The sequence below is a fragment of the Engystomops pustulosus genome, chromosome 3, assembly GCF_040894005.1.
Source record: "Engystomops pustulosus chromosome 3, aEngPut4.maternal, whole genome shotgun sequence".
NCBI classification, from domain to species: Eukaryota; Metazoa; Chordata; class Amphibia; order Anura; family Leptodactylidae; genus Engystomops; species Engystomops pustulosus.
Window position 1 is genome coordinate 187,428,380 of NC_092413.1, and position 17,184 is coordinate 187,445,563.

Sequence of the window (17,184 nt, forward strand, 5' to 3'; positions counted from 1 at the left end):
AGCTCAGCTTTCATTTCACCAGTGCTCATGAATATTTTAAAGGGGGGCTGTGATTGGTTGCCATGGGCAACTGGAAATATTCTGACTTTCAGACTGCTTGATAAATCTGCCCCTCTATGTTTGGTGGACAATCAAGGATTGGTAACTATGTACCGTTGACAAATGTATTATGCAATATCTCACAAGAGTGTGCCATCTATTCCGGCAGTGTTCTATGCATTTTTTTAGTATGGGAACTATATGTATTTACTATAACAATCTGACGTTTAATTGTCTAAATATTGGTTTACATGTATGGGACACATGGCAATATATCCATTCTTTGTTGGTGCAATGTGACAGGTATGGACTTATTGTGGTCACATACATGGGTTTTGGTCAGATGTACTGTTGTACATTTTAGCTGTTTTTAATCATGTGTTGTGTGGAATAATTATTAAATAAAGATTTGTTGATATATTTTTTGGCCTATACACACTTTTCTTTGTCTTTTTTTGACTAGTTTGATCGTTTCATGAGTATGATGGCCGTTATCATTCATTGTTGGGATATTTAAGCTGTGCAGGTTTCTTTGTTTGTTTGAATATATTATCTGCATTTACTTGGTTATACATGAATACTGCTTCTTGAGAGTTTAATACACGGCATGCTTCATTATATCTGTATCACAGGCTCCGAGCAGTAATATGGCCGAGGGGACAAAGGATCACAAAGCGCTCACAGTGATACACAGGCGCAGCAGGTCTGCCCATCTCTATATTGGCTCTAAGCTCTGGATAAACAGTGTGAACTAAACTGCCATGACAGGGCATACAGAAACGTGTTCTACTATACGTCCTATCCACTGTATGGGACTATAAGCACAGTGGTTGTCTATTAGATATCAGCCAATGGCTGCTCCATCTCTTTACTGCAGACCACCCGCACCTTGGACCCTACAGCTACTTATTAGAATCACAGGAGGTTTCCAGCATTAGGGGCCTCATTTCGCAGCTTCTGTATGCAGCAATGATGAAACTGTATCTGATCTACATACATTTATAAGTCTACACTTATTAATGGAAGTGACCTACAGGGGACTCCTGATGATCAGAATAAAATATAGATATGTTACAGCTCCAGAGCACATGGTAAATGTCTGCTGAAATAAAAATGGTCTTAAGATGGTCATACACCTTAGGCCAATGATGGCAAACCTTTTAGAGACCAAGTGCCCAAACTACAACAAAGACCCACTTATTTATCGCAAACTGCCATCACAGAAATTTAATTTGTGATTTATACTCCCTTCTCTGTCACAGTTTTCATTGATACCAGCACCTGAGGACACCAATAAAGCAGAAAATAGTCCCAGGTACAGCTGTCACTTTAAAATAGCTCTGTGCACAGAAAGTCCTGGGCTGTCTGGGACTCAGGAAGATACCTGGAGTCATCTCTGGTGATGGCCTGAGTGCCCACAGAAAGGGCTCTGAGTGCCACCTCTGGCACCAGTGCCATAGGTTAGCCATCACTGCCTTAGGCTATGCGCACATGAACGTGCAAACAAAGGACCCCTGGTCCATTTCTGTAGACCATGTGTCATTGAGGTGTAAAAATAAACTAATAGGACATGGACAAAAATACACATAGTCGAAGGCCTCATTCACATCACTGTGTGCTCATCTGGACCGGATCCTGGTCATAGCACATGGCCAGGTCAAAACAATAGGGGACGTGAGAGATCCTGCCCTTCACTGAAAGCCAAGCGGCTGCCCGGCTCGGTCATGTGACTGGACACCACTGTGTGAATAAGGCCTTAATGGATATTCCTCCAGGCCAACAGTCTCCCCAAAACAGATTAAAATCAGGTCTGCTACACATGAATGTAATTCTCAGATGGGGAGGAATGATCAAGCATGTTGAAATTCTTCTGCTGACAGGGAAATGTTCAGGTGTCCCAATTGAAGGGTCTCTCCAAAATACACAGGTCAATGGTCATCTAATGTGTATGGAGGAGGTGTTGTCCCATCAAAACACCCTAGTAGGGTCATGGGGTAGGGTAAGAGTGCCTTATGAATGAAACAGCCGTGTTCGTACACTTCCAGGTGTAACAGAATGCTTTACTCAGCTTTACTCATCATTATCAGTCCCAAAGAAGTGAACCATTACCACTCCTTGCACAGAGGGACAGGGAGACCCCTATTTCTCATTATCAGGGCGGGTGTCAGGACTTAGACACTTGAGATAGTGTCTAAGTCTAACAGTGTCTAATGTTTGAGATAGTTGTTAATAGTTGATAATTGAGATATGGGAAGAGTGTTGGTAAATAATAGAGGGATGCAGCACAGAAAGTAGACGGAGCACCAGAGTTTAATTATCACAGCTTCCAATCAGGTTTTCTCCATAATTCTATATGCCAGGAGATATATTTTATGCGGACAGCCATCAAAATGTGCACAGTCTGTCCATATATTTTAGGATTGTGTTCCATGGATAGAGCAGGAGCGCCCCCTACTGATAAAATGGTTTCTTACTAAGCAGGAAAAGTATTGGTTAAAAATAACACCTAGTAATACTTTTCTCTTCATTTTCCCTGTGCAGAACAGTGAGCGCTAGTAATCTATAGCTCATCCTTTTGCAGACACTGACCTTAAACAGGTAGAACTTGTGGTGGTCCTGCTGGCCTATCTTCTCCTGCAGTCTTAGGATGAGCTGCTTCACCTGCTCGGTGCGGGAGGCAGTGATAAGAGGTTCAGCTCTTCTTATTTCTTCTACAAGGAGGTTCACATCAGTCCTTCAAAAGGCAACAGAGACATTTGGTAAATGAAAATCTGAGATGGCAGCCCCAAGTGTCCTCTAATACCCTAATCTACATTGTGTCACAGAATTACTAATCTGTATATAGTAGAGCCAATTTACCAAATGTTCTACTAAATCTGGTTTCTCCATATTGTATACAATGTATACACTTCCAGTGTCGGACTGGCCCACCAGAGTACCAGAGGATCCTCCGGTGGGCCCAGCTCAACCCAATACTGAACCCCAGAGGTCCATCAGAAAACACCACAATTTGGAGACTGCTAGAGTATATTTCCTGGGGGATAATGAAGAGTGGGTCCCCAAATTGATTTTCTCTGGGGGGGCCTAAGGAAAGCCAGTCACTGGCTTTCCTTAGACACTGCACACGCCTGGTCCTTCTTGACCAGATAACAAAATCTGGCTTTGAACCCATCTTGATCTTACCCTGTGTGGTTAAAGGGCATCTACCAGCAGGATGAACGATTGTATGTAAATGAGCCTGAGGGGCTCTAGGCTCCATAGGGGGTAATGAAGTCGAGCCCCTCAAGCTAATTTGCATACAGTCTTTAACCCTGGTGGTAGTTGTCCTTTAAATAGTTTTTGTGTGTTGATACCCACTGCAAGGGAATGGAAGAGCAAGCTTTACTACACTGATTCCTATAACAGTCACTTTGCATTGACCTAAGTAAACCAATTTGTGGCAATGGGCCACATTTATTGGTGAATGGCACTTGTATGGGTCATTATTGGCCAGTGTTATAAAGAGGATAGATAAGAAGAGATATAGATATAAAGATAGATTTAAAAAAAGAGAACCCCATATAGAGAAAGGTGAGAGTACATTATATATAGACTACATGACATCATATAGGTTAGAGTATATCATATAGATAAGAGTATATTATAGTGAGGGTAGATTATAGTATATTTTCCACTAAATCACTTACATGGGGGTCAGTTCCAGTAAATCAATCGACTTGGTTTTTAGCTCCCCTCCTTTTTCATACTCCAAGATAATCCCTAGAAAGTGACATAAAACATAACGCAATCATTTAACACAATAACACTTTCTCCTATGCCAGTGGTGGCGAACCTATGGCACGGGTGCCAGAGGCGTCACTCAGAGCCATTTCTGTGGGCACTTGGGCCATCGCCCCAGGACACCAGACAGAACTCAATGAATCTTTCTGCAGTTCCAAGCAACTTAAAAGATGCTGCTTTCAGTCACATTTTGATACTTGCTTCTCAACTTAGAACTGTAGGAAGAGGGAGAACGTGTAGACAGGGACAAATTATCTTTGAAGGACCTCCTGCTGGCCCCATGATTCTCTGTGTACAGAGGGTCATGGGAAAGAAGCTAAAATTATGCACATTTTTCATCTTTCTACTTTTTTGCTGTCCTCAGGAGGCAAATATGATTGAAAGTTGTTGAAGAACAGGGAGCAATAAGTTACTGCTTTAATTTTTGGTTGGCACCTCGCAATAAATAGGGGTGGTTTGGGTTGCAGTTTGGGCACTCAGTCGCTAAAAGGTTCGCCATCACTGCCCTATGCTATTCTTTCCAGGGCTCTAAACACCTGGCATTAGTGGATATCTGTGACATCAAGTCTCCAGGTATTGTGATATTTTGATGATTATGGGCCCTAACTGACACCAAATGTAGAAAACCTGGGACCTGGTCAAAATATTGTAATATATAGTAAACAGATGTTGTCTACTACGTTTTTTACTGCGTAAGCACCAGGGCCGCCATCGTGGAGGGTTTAGTCGGACTGTGTTCATGGGCCCCTCTGTTTTGCAATCAATGGGTGAGCATTTTAGAGAGACAGTACCCCCCACCTGCTCCTCGCTTCCTGGTGGCGTTAAGAGCTGTGTGTGTCTATAAGGTGCACACAGCGCTGATCACTGGACGTCCTTTGTGCGACTAAGGCACCACCGCCGTTGTTTTGGTGATGGCACCTGGGTCATAGAGAGGAGGATGGCAGCATCTGTCAATGTTCTGGAAGAGGAGAGTAAGCTGCAGGGCGCATGGAAAGGGGAGTATAAATGTTTAAATAGTTTTTATGTACCAAGGTTGCATGTTAAGAAGCTATCTATAGGGCTCGGGAACGTCAGATTAGATCATCTCTGTATATAATGGAAAACTCATGTGTTTGGGGCGGGGGAAAAAAACCATACAAGTCTATGGAGATGCATCAAAAACGCATTGCACTCTGAGACACTTGCAAGTGCAATGCAAGTGCAATGCGTTTTTCACGCATCAATTGCCATAGAAAGAGAGACCTCAGTCCTGAGTCCATTTCACGCGCATTTTCTGCGCGTGAAAAACGCATTGAAATTGCATTGAAAAAGCGCGTGAAAAACTGAGACACTGAACAAACACTGACTATTAACAGCAAGGTTATATACACATTTATAGAAACACCAAAACTTTAGGCATTTTGATTTTACAAATACAAGTTTTTTTTCTATCAATCTATGCCCCTTTTTTAAAATAAAAAAAAATCTAACCTTATATGAAGGAGTTGGATTGGGAAGAAATATCAGGGTCAGAATTTTGGTTTACCGACACCACGGACCTGGTTTAGTAAATGAAACATGTAGGGCTGTGTTCACACGTCCACCATGAATTTCTCTATGAGAGATCTAGACGGAATTTGTCACATAACACAGAGTGACCTGGTCCAATAGACTCTGTGATTTAATGGGGTTTTGCAGGAATTCTAGAACACCATTTTATTGCCCAGGTACTTCCAGTCTTTGGCACCTGCTCCGGCCAGAGGTCACAGGTCCACTTCAACTTCCACAGACGATTCAGTTGCGATGTCACGATCTACATGTCATAGTTCAAAATTAATCCGGAATGGCCAAAGTGGGCTTTTACATCTGTGCACAGGAGCCACAGATCACAGAGCCGCAGATCACAGAGCCGCGAATCACAGAGCCGCAGATCACAGAGCCGCAGATCACAGAGCCGCAGATCACAGAGCCGCAGAACACAGAGCAGGGTACGTACACTTCATTTTTTCTACCCTGTTTTCTACCCTGTTCTGGCTGCCAGGTTGCTCTGCAGTTTTCGGCACCAGAACCAGGGGGCTTGAGATTCACTCTGGCATAACAAGTCTAGAGAGGACACAGATTGGGTAAAGAGGGTCCTGTGACCACAAGTCAGGCGCAGGTGCGACACAGGGACCAGGTGATGGAGCAGGGTAAGGGGACCTTGTTTTTTGCAAGCAATACCCATCCCCCACAGATTGGAACCGGAGGTGTGAATACCGTCATAGGATGCATGAGAACATGCAGAATATCATATGCAAAATCAGCTGCGTAATGCAATGTGATGCCGATGTGAAGTCTCATATTGTTGTAAATCCAATTATTTCTTTTGGGTCAATGAAAGATTGAACTAAGATGCAAAATCTGCAGTTAATCTGAATAATAATCTACATGTAACAAATATGGATTTGGATAAGAAAACTGAACCTGAGACTGATGCTCCTTTGTTGTGATATCATGCATCGTGTGATCAGTCACCTACATGTGAATAGCTCCTATCTGTATCCGCACTCTGCTTGCTGGGATGTGTAGTGCACCATGAGGACACTGCACTGTTCTAATAACAGGACTGGTGCATATGATTCGTTATTACCTGGAGGATAATACCGCAGAAGAAACCGCTTCAGCCTCATCCTTCGCTCTGTCTGCACGGTGCTGCGGTTACCATGGAGTTTAAAAACATTACTACTGCGCAGGCGCGGGTAACACATGGAGGAGCGGGGCTAAGAAACAGCCCGGCCCAGTCCCGTTAGTGTGGTAGTCATGGTGACCGGCCCGTGTATTTTGGCGATGAATGGCGGGAATGTGAATGAGGCGCAGTCCATAGAGTTTCCTCCTGTGATAAAAATAAAGATGTACGACCCCATGTTTGTATCTGTGTATGTCATGTTATATGGAGCCGGAAAGCCTGTGCACCTCAGGCATTCTTATCACCTCAGGCCAGCAGAAGGACATGTCCCTGGTGGTCTGAGGGGAAGACGTGGATGTTTTAGACTTTTTGTAAGGTAGAGATGGCAGCGTGCCACAACTACTGTAGCCATAAAAAGCTAATAATAATAATAATTCTTTTATATAGCGCACACAGATTACACAGAGCTTTGCCAAATAAAAAAAAAGCTACTGATACTGACAGAATACCTATATAGTTTATCTGGCGAAGGTTCTCATCCTAGATAGAGATAAGACAATTTTTGGCTGCGGTAACACGTATCACTAGGCGTCCGTTTATAACACGACGCAGTCCTCGGCCCAAACGCACATGCGTTTCCAGAGAAACGCATGCGATCAGCTTATGAATGGCATGCATTTCTCTGGAAACGCATGTGTGTTCGGGCCACTAGCCGCGTTCGGGCTGCTAGCGTCCCGTTATAAACGGACGCCTAGAGGTACGTGTGACCGCGGCCTTTCAGTTGAGGTCTTAGGCTGGTGCCACACGCACCGCTTTGTCTGCGTTCGAAAACGCAAACCTACCGGTTAAATTAACGCAAAACACCGGCAGCTCATTCCTGATCGCAGGCGTTTCCATAGAAACGCCAATGCCATCGGGCCGCGGGCCGCCCCAGTGGGTGCAGCTTTGTCTGCGTTTGCGTTTTCAAACACAGACAAAGCGGTGCGTGTGGCACCAGCCTTAGAGTGGCTCTACCTACAATAATTGTAACCACAACCAGCAGTACCATAGTTTGCCGCTAGTAGGAGGAATGAAAACAAAGAAATAACCGTGGTACTAACTAGTCTAAACTAAAAAAAAATGTACCCTGCGGATAAACGGAGAGAAAACCACCATCAGGGCCGATTTTAGCCCATTTGCTGCCTGAGGCAAAAACTGAAACAAATACAGCCCCCACACCTATATACAGTTTCCCCCCATTGAAATTACTGTATATACAGCCTTTTACATACAGATCCCTATCCCCCCTCCCCCAAGTATAATGAAATTCTGTCCCCTATATACAGATCCCACCCCACTTTAATTATATACAGTATGTTCTGGCCCACATATACCCCCAGACCTTGTTTAGTTATGTACAGGGGCTTAACTTGAGGGGCTGCAGAGGGTGCGGTCGCACCCGGGCCCAAGAGGCTTAGGGGGCCCTTATGGTGTCACTTTCCCATATGAGAAGACTATTACTATAGTCGGGGCCCTGGCACAGACTTTGCACTGGGGCCCATCAGCTTCTAGTTACACCACTGGTTATGTAAGCAGCTCAAGAAAGAGTCTCCCACTCCCCAATTGATTATGTTGAAGTCCAATTGTAAAGTTTCCCCATCCCCACTTTTACCCTACTTCATAATTTTATTAACCCCTTCCCGCCGCGGCCCTTTTTCGATTTTGCGTTTTCATTTTTCACTCCCCACATTCAAAAATCTGTAACTTTTTTATTTTTCCATGTACAGAGCTGTGTGATGGCTTTTATTTTTTATTGCGTAACAAATGACACTTCAAAATGGTGGTATTTAATATTCCATGCCGTGTACCGGGAAGCAGGAAAAAAATTCCAAATGCAGTGAAATTGGTAAAAAAACGCATTTGTGCCGTATTCTTGTGGGCTTGGATTTTTACGGATTTCTCTGTGCACCCCAAATGACATGTCTACTTTATTCTTTGGGTCGGTACGATTACGGGGATACCAAATTTGTACAGGTTTTATAATGTTTTCATACATTTAAAAAAATTAAAACCTCCTGTACAAAATTTTTTTGGGGGATTTTGCCATCTTCTGGCGCTAATAACTTTTTCATACTTTGTTGTACAGAGCTGTGGGTGGTGTCGTTTTTTGCGGATTTTGATGACGTTTACAATGCTATCATTTTTAGGACTGTACGACCTTTTGATCACTTTTTATAGAATTTTTAATTTTCTTTTAAATGGCAAAAAAGTGCCATTTTCTACTTTGGGCGCGATTTTCCGTTACGGGGTTAAACGCAGTGAAAAACCGTTATCATATTTTGATAGATCGGGCATTTTCGGACGCGGCAATACCTAATGTGTTTATGATTTTTACTGTTTATTTATATTTATATTATTCTAGGGAAAGGGGGGTGATTTGAATTTTTAGGTTTTTTTATTATAATGTTTTTATTTTAACTTTTATTTTTACTATTTTTCATACTCCCTAGGGTACTTTAACCCTAGGGTGTCTGTACGATCCTATCATATACTGCCATACTACAGTATGGCAGTATATGGGGATTTTACTACTCATACATTACAATGTGCTGACAGCACATTGTAATGAATGGGTTAACCCGAAGTAGCTTCGGGTCTTCGTGAGACGATGGCGTCACGGGGAGCGACGATCCACGGAAAGATGGCGGCGCCCGCGCGCCGCCGTCTTTTTGAAGCCGCCGGCACTTTGCCCGCGGCGATCAGCGGTAAAACAACCGGCAATATGCAGCAAAGACTTACCGGCTATGGAGAGGGCTCGGCCCGCGAGCCCTCTCCATGTACCGGGACCCGACATGTGCAGAGGTTGTGATCGCACCAGGGCCCAAGAGGTTTAGGGGGCCCTTATGGTGTCACTTTCCCATATGAGAAGACTATTACTATAAACCATACATTATAGTTGGGGCCCATCAGCTTCTATGGGCCCACTCTAGGGGCACTGGGGCCCATCAGCTTCTAGTTACACCACTGGTTATGTAAGCAGCTCCAGAAAGAGTCTCCTACTCCCCAATTAATTATGTTGAAGTCCAATTGTAAAGTTTCCCCATCCCCACTTTTACCCTAGTTCATAATTTTATTAATTAGCCACTAACAATTAATATAGCCACTGCTAACATAATGCAGACAATGGATTACACCGCAGTCAGAAAATACAAACTGAGATAAATGACAGCAATGTTTCCTAGCAGCAGGAGGATTCAGCAAGAAAAACTAAAACTTACATGGTGTTATGGTCTTCCCACACTGCCGCGATCATTTTTTTCTCCTCCAGGCTCTTCAGCTCGGGTCGTGACCTGACCACAAGTGCCTGGGTCTTCTGGAGCAAGAGAGCGGCGCAGAGAAACTGGTCGGTGCTGTGCCGCTCTACATATCAATGGCATCAATGTCTTAAGATGCCATGGATATATGACAGCGGCAGCTCCGTACTGCTGTTAGTGATTTGGGCACTTGCCGCCTCCAACAGGACTGTCATGTGCCGCCTGAGCGGGATTTTCATCCCGACTCATGGCAGATGCGGCCCTGACCACCATAACTCATAGCTTGGCCACATATTGGAGTTGGAAGCGATGATTGTTATTAATGAGAAATTTGCAAACCGTGTCAAAAGTCCTCCATCTTTGGGTGACGACAGCAAATAGGTCTTGGAGGATTGAGAGGCCACAGACTTCCAGATCATAAATCTTTTTTTACACCTCCAGGATGAATTCTTTCATTTGGAAATGCAACGCATAGGAAAGGTGGTTGTTGCAAATAGCGCCCTCCATGTCAGGAGCTGTTAGGGAGACTGTTCACACTTCTAGGAGGTCTCTAAGTACTGCCACTGCCACTGCCTGGTAACGCAAGAGTTAACAATACCAAATGTTATTGTCCAATCATCTTCTTGTAAAACAAGCTGGAAGCTGATTGGAGAGTGTTACCACCTGACCAAAGTAGTATATAAAGGTGGGTGGGAGCACATGGCCTTAGGACTGAGTCTGCAGAGTCTGTCTGAGCAGAAGAGTGAGGCACTCACAGGAGCCTCAGGCCCTTGCCTAGCACCCAGGGCAAGTCAGGAGACTTGAGACCCAGAGCTGAGATCTACCACCCGGACTCAGCTCCATTTCTACCAGCCCAGCCTGAAGCTACTACCAAGCTGCATGTAACTTTCCTGTGGACCAGCTCTCCATTACTCTTCCAGCTGCTGTTATCTTATGCTGTTGAATAAAGAAATGTAAGTTGATTTGCACAATGTTGCCGTTGTCTGATCCCTGGATAAGGCTGTTACCACCACGGGCTTCCCCTTCCATCACCCAGGGATTCATCCTACAGACACCTAAGGGGCTGCCCCAGGGAGAAACCATTGCATAAGCTTCTCCCTCCATATTTTTTGCACACACCACCTGCTGGAGACCTGCCAGGCTGTAGGTCAGCCCTCCGGTCCCTATACCAAGCACCGTGACCACAGCGTGCCCAAGGCCGCACTAACCAGCCAGATCAGTATTCTTGGCCCCGGCTGCCTCCAAGCCACAAGAAAAAGCTGGGCCCCAGTGGAGGAAGTTGCAGAAATTAAAAAAAGTCACTTTGGCTCAATCCTATGGATCATTTCAATGAGGAGGTCTGAAAGGTCATGTGATCTAGGGTGGCTAGGAGATCCTTTGCTATTAATGCAGTGAAGTAGCTCTTACAGCCTCTTGTACCCCCATACACCCGTACAGCTAGTCTTGTGGTTGGATTGTGGTTCCTCCCGGACAAACAGTCTCTTTTGGGATGTAGTGAAGTACATACATCGTTATTGGCAGGAGCGGTGCCAGCACTGGGCATGCCCGCCCGGGCAAGTGCCAGGGCCCTTGGCTGCTGGGGGGACCCACATTAGACTGTGCATAAGGAATCCATGGGGGTGAAGGGGGCTTTATATAAAATGACCATACGGGGGCTGTTTGATATGATAAACCAGGGAATATTTTAGGGAACAGGAGACTGTTTTAGTTGCTGAATTTTTAATGCCACCATGTGAGTTCACTGAAAAGGGGCCAACTGAGGCTCTGTCACCCAGGGGCCTACTGAAATGTGGAGCTGACCCTGATTATTGGGTTGTAGTGTAGTCTCTCCTGGACTGAAGTCACAGAGGTCTGCATGTCCCCGCTCTAGACTCTTGGTCATTCAGTGCCAGTGCTGCGTTAATATAACTATGGAACATACACTCACCGGCCACTTTATTAGGTACACCATGCTAGTAACGGGTTGGACCCCCTTTTGCCTTCAGAACTGCCTCAATTCTTCGTGGCATAGATTCAACAAGGTGCTGGAAGCTCCTCAGAGATTTTGGTCCATATTGACATGATGGCATCACACAGTTGCCGCAGATTTGTCGGCTGCACATCCATGATGCGAATCTCCCGTCCCACCACATCCCAAAGATGCTCTATTGGATTGAGATCTGGTGACTGTGGAGGCCATTTGAGTACAGTGAACTCATTGTCATGTTCAAGAAACCAGTCTGAGATGATTCCAGCTTTATGACATGGCGCATTATCCTGCTGAAAGTAGCCATCAGATGTTGGGTACATTGTGGTCATAAAGGGATGGACATGGTCAGCAACAATACTCAGGTAGGCTGTGGCGTTGTAACGATGCTCAATTGGTACCAAGGGGCCCAAAGAGTGCCAAGAAAATATTCCCCACACCATGACACCACCACCACCAGCCTGAACCGTTGATACAAGGCAGGATGCATCCATGCTTTCATGTTGTTGACGCCAAATTCTGACCTTACCATCCGAATGTCGCAGCAGAAATCGAGACTCATCAGACCAGGCAATGTTTTTCCAATCTTCTACTGTCCAATTTCGATGAGCTTGTGCAAATTGTAGCCTAAGTGTCCTGTTCTTATCTGAAAGGAGTGGCACCCGGTGTGGTCTTCTGCTGCTGTAGCCCATCTGCCTCAAAGTTCGACGTACTGTGCGTTCAGAGATGCTCTTCTGCCTACCTTGGTTGTAACGGGTGGCAATTTGAGTCACTGTTGCCTTTCTATCAGCTCGAACCAGTCTGCCCATTCTCCTCTGACCTCTGGCATCAACAAGGCATTTCCGCCCACAGTACTGCCGCTCACTGGATGTTTTTTCTTTTTCGGACCATTCTCTGTAAACCCTAGAGATGGTTGTGCGTGAAAATCCCAGTAGATCAGCAGTTTCTGAAATACTCAGACCAGCCCTTCTGGCACCAACAACCATGCCACGTTCAAAGGCACTCAAATCACCTTTCTTCCCCATACTGATGCTCGGTTTGAACTGCAGGAGATTGTCTTGACCATGTCTACATGCCTAAATGCACTGAGTTGCCGCCATGTGATTGGCTGATTAGAAATTAAGTGTTAACAAGCAGTTGGACAGGTGTACCTAATAAAGTGGCCGGTGAGTGTATACAGTCATTGTAAATTAGGGGCGTTATCCGTTTAGTGACCATCAGGACAACCACAGAGCTATCAGGGTCATACAACACCGAAGATCCCAGGTTTTGGAAGAGTGAGACTGTAAACTGTGGTTTTGCTCCCAACTCATTTCCATATGTCCCTGGCCAGTGTTGTTGCGTCCATTGCGGACTAGTCTTCCTCCTCGGTTTCTCTGGTCACAGCTTAAGAGGTGGATGGTTTTGGTTTGGCAGAATACAGACTCCCCTTTTTTTCTTGATTTGATGGCTTAGGTCAAATCTGTAAATGACTAATAACGAGGAAAGGGGTCAGCCAAATAGTGGGGAACAAAAGCACCAATTACAGAGAACATCAACCCTAGGGGTATATCGGGCAGCCTGAATAATCATGGGGTAACCAAGGCACACAATTGAGTTGGTGTATTCATTGAAATAGGTAGTAAAGATTTGATATAGAAGCTACCTTGAAGGGCATGTCCTGTCACTGCAATGCCAGAATTATACACTAGATGGCAGCACAGTAACAGAATATTGATACTAGGACTTTACACAGTTCAGATCCTGCCAGGACCTCCAGTAAACTGTCCTGTCTTCTGTGTAGAATATGATATAATTGAAAAAGTTACAATACATAATGCTGCTATAGATTTGCGTAAATTGTATAGATCCTGTATATACCATATGAATATAAAAAAAATTAATTGGTTATCAAGGCACAAAATAGACCAGTCACTATAGGGTTAAGAAGTATACTAATCTTTTTGTGGCTGAACTGGAAGGTGCTTACTTATCTACAAGCACCACAAAACCCATAATCTACCTCCGTTATATTGATGACATTTTGATCACTGCGGGTGAGGAGGCCCTGCTTCAATTCCATGAGGGTTACAATAACTTTCAACCTCAAATTAAGCTATTCAGATAAGGAGATACACTTTCTGGATACCACAATACAAATTAAAGGCAGTTGCTTAACCACAACAATATTCCATAAACCAACCCACCCCAAAAACACAAGACAATCCATTATATAGAGCCAGGCTATACGCTACAACTGCATCTGCTCAGACAAGACAGACCTGGAAAAGCATCTCCAGGAGCTCAGGTCTGAATTTCTCCAGAAAAAAAAAAAAAAGTCCCCCAGAAGAAGCCGTTTCTTGGCGAAACACGTGTCGGGGCCATTGCACATTTCCAAACGGTCTGTATGTGATCCATTTACCTATATCTGCAAATTTTTGGTGGTTGTCCCTTTACTTAGCACAATATTTCTTGTTACTTGTATTAAAAACAATTATCCTTGTACTTTTATTAGATGCCTTATTCTGGCATGTTAGGGAACCCTTGCTGCTATATGTCATAGTTTACTATTGGGTTTTGTGCAATTTTTTCTGTGTGTTGCCCTGTCTTTGTTTGTCATTAAATATATATATAATAATAAAAGGAAATTGATTTTTTAAACCACTAGGTTGTCTATATATATATTTTTACTGGTTACTTTCTCATTTCAGTATGTGAGTTTCTCCAGGTAGACCGAACAGGAGGCCAGAGTACCCCTATAACTGTAGTCACTTACAGCCCACAACCCAAGATCCTACATCACATTGCCAAGGAACTCCAACCGATTCTGCATAAAGATACAAGACTAATAGAAATATAATATCAATATCCTTTGATGATCACTGCCTAGTGTGTATAAAATGCTGTGAATTTTCTGTTTCATGCATAACATCATGTTTGACGAAGAGAACTAGTATTCTGGAAAGCTCACCATCAAGGAGGAGAAGGCAAAGATGGAGGGGTACACAAGGAAGAGGAAGCAGTGATGAAGGGGTAAATGAGGAGGATAAGGCAGTGACGGGGGGCATTAGAGAATGAAGCAGTGACAAAAAGGTAGATGAGGAGGCAGAAGTGATGGAGGGAAGCATTATGCGGAGGAAGAAGCTATGATGGAGGGGTAGAGGAGTAGAAGGAGACAGTGATGAAGGGAGCAGAGGTAGAGGGGTCCGTGAGGGGAAAGTGGCAGTGGTGGGGGGGTATAAGAGGAGTTGAAGGCATTGATAGAGGGGTATAAGAGGAAAAGGTAGCCAGTGATGAAGGGGTTTAATGGGAAGAGGAATTGAGGAATGGGTAGATGAGAAGAAGGAAGCAGTGACGGGGGAGTATAAGAGGAGAAGAAGACAAAGAGAGGTAAATGAGAAGAATGAAACAGCGGTGGAGGGGTACATGAAGAGGACAAGAAAGTGATTGAGAGGTACATGAATAGGAGGAGGCAGTGATGGTGGCAAATAAATGGAGAAGGAGGCAGTGATGGAGGGGTATAAGAGGAGGAAGAGGCAGTAATGGGTTGATGAGGAGGAGGCAGTGATGGAGGGGTATAAGAGTAGGAAGAGGCAGGGATGGATGGGTTGATGAGGAGGAGGCAGTGATGGAGGGGTATTAGAGGACGAAGTAGTAATGGAAGGGTATATAAGAAGGAGAAGGCAGTGATGGAGGGGTATAAGGACAGAAGTAGGGGGTGATGGAACGGTATATAAGGTGGAGGAGGAGGAAGTGATGGTGTGGTACTTGAAATGACTTTGGCTCACAAGTGCTTGTCTATATGGGAGCTGTTGTGATGAAATGACTGTTGATCTATCAATCAGTATCAATCTATCAGTATTTGATATCTGATTTTCTATCATTTAGTATATATTAAGGCATTATGCACATGACTGATAGCTAGCAACACTGATCCCCCTGCCATTGTCAGCTGGGGTGTATGCATGAGGCTGTGCAGGTGGACCTGTTACTTTAATCTTCATGTTGAAGATATCATGTTGATATTTATGCTACTGTAAATCCTACGATGGAAGTTTGTATTTCTCATTTTTCTTTATATTTACACATCCGTGCCCCACATATTATGGCACCCTCATCTCCCCATCATATTGTGGGCCCCGTCTCTCCCACCTTTGCACTGTAATGAAAAAATAATTAACATTAGTTACTTACCTCTCCCCACCTCTGCTGCTGCTATGCGCTGCTATGATGCTGGCAGGTGGGATGGCATCATCATATGGGCCTCATAGATGCAGCACAGTGATGTTGTGGAGAGCTAACTGGTCTCTGCACCATTTTATTTAACTCAGCCAGGACAAAGTCAGCAGCTGGCAGGTGGGGGAGGAGTCAGTGGGGATCGGGGCAGCATAAGCAGGTGGTGGGGGCCCACCGGTGAATTCACCAGTACACTGGTGGGCCACTCCAACACTGGGCATTGCGTGGGCTGGGCAGGGCACCTTGGGCAAGGATGTGGGCACCCGTGCCTCTTTGTAAATCTGGCACATCATGCGCTGGGAGAGGGAACATCATGATGCACGCAGCCATCATAAATTCTACCCTTAGATATTTTGCGCCCATTTTCCAGACACTACAGCAGGAGGTCTGGGCATTGTGTTCATAATAAAAGGGCACACCTATTACATCTATGGAAATGTGTCCTGTGCTCCATTGACTTCTATGGGACTCCCAGCATCACTCACAGGACAAGCCAATGCCAGCATCACAGGACAGCTAAAGGTCCTGCCAATAGCGGGAGTTGTAACAATCTGTGATCAGACATTTATCCCTATCACCCTAGGACTTGAGTCTATAACTAACTGCAAGTTATTTAAGATGCATTTCAAGGTTGTGTTATATAGATAAGAGCAGGAAGGATTAGATCTTTATTTCCAATGAATATGAGAACTTCAAATAGTGTTTGCCTTGCAAATATAACACTCTGATTGTTGAGAATACAGAATGTCTTTCTTTGATGATATTACTATCTCAAATACAATTCCGGTTAATTTCTTGTAGAATGAAAGTTGTTTATCTAGTTTAAATACAAAGCTCATTTAATGCAATTATCAGCACAATTGTCCGTGTATAATAATGAACCTATCAGTGAGTTTAATCCTAAATTCAAATTCCCTCTATGGCTTTATATCAGCCAGTTATCATTCACATGAAAGAGGTAATTATTGTATGATTATGGATGAATAGAGACTAGGCACAGGCTTGTAGTCTAGGGATGCTGCCTCCTGAGGTGAGGAGGGGTACTGCAGCCAGTAGTCAGTAGATGACAATAGGACTAGAGGAAGAGGGACATAACTTAAAATTGAACAGGTGAATCACAGTAAATGATGTGATTTTTTTTAATAAAAAAAAAATAACAAAAATGATCTTTATTACTAACGCTAAGTGCTGCAGGTTTCCGCTTGTTAAACATCATTTTTCCTATGGTGAATTCTCATTGCAGACCA

At 44.2% G+C, this 17,184-nt stretch overlaps 1 protein-coding gene across 2 annotated transcripts in view; it reads right to left on the bottom strand.

Annotated features, from left to right (window-relative positions):
• The window catches only part of DAW1 (dynein assembly factor with WD repeats 1), a 31,647-nt gene extending 25,113 nt beyond the window's left edge, over positions 1 to 6,534 (bottom strand). Inside the window, exons 1-3 of one of the 2 annotated variants that reach the window (XM_072139619.1) lie at positions 6,428 to 6,534; positions 3,726 to 3,798; positions 2,629 to 2,773 (exon numbers count right to left, since the gene is read on the bottom strand). In XM_072139619.1, coding sequence (XP_071995720.1) covers positions 2,629 to 2,773; positions 3,726 to 3,798; positions 6,428 to 6,467 — 258 coding nt within the window. In that variant the 5' untranslated portion in view covers positions 6,468 to 6,534. Of the gene's footprint in view, positions 1 to 2,628; positions 2,774 to 3,725; positions 3,799 to 6,316; positions 6,342 to 6,427 lie in introns of those variants that run through there. The other variant, XM_072139620.1, reaches the window with a different exon arrangement.
• Between the last annotated feature and the right edge of the window lie 10,650 nt (positions 6,535 to 17,184).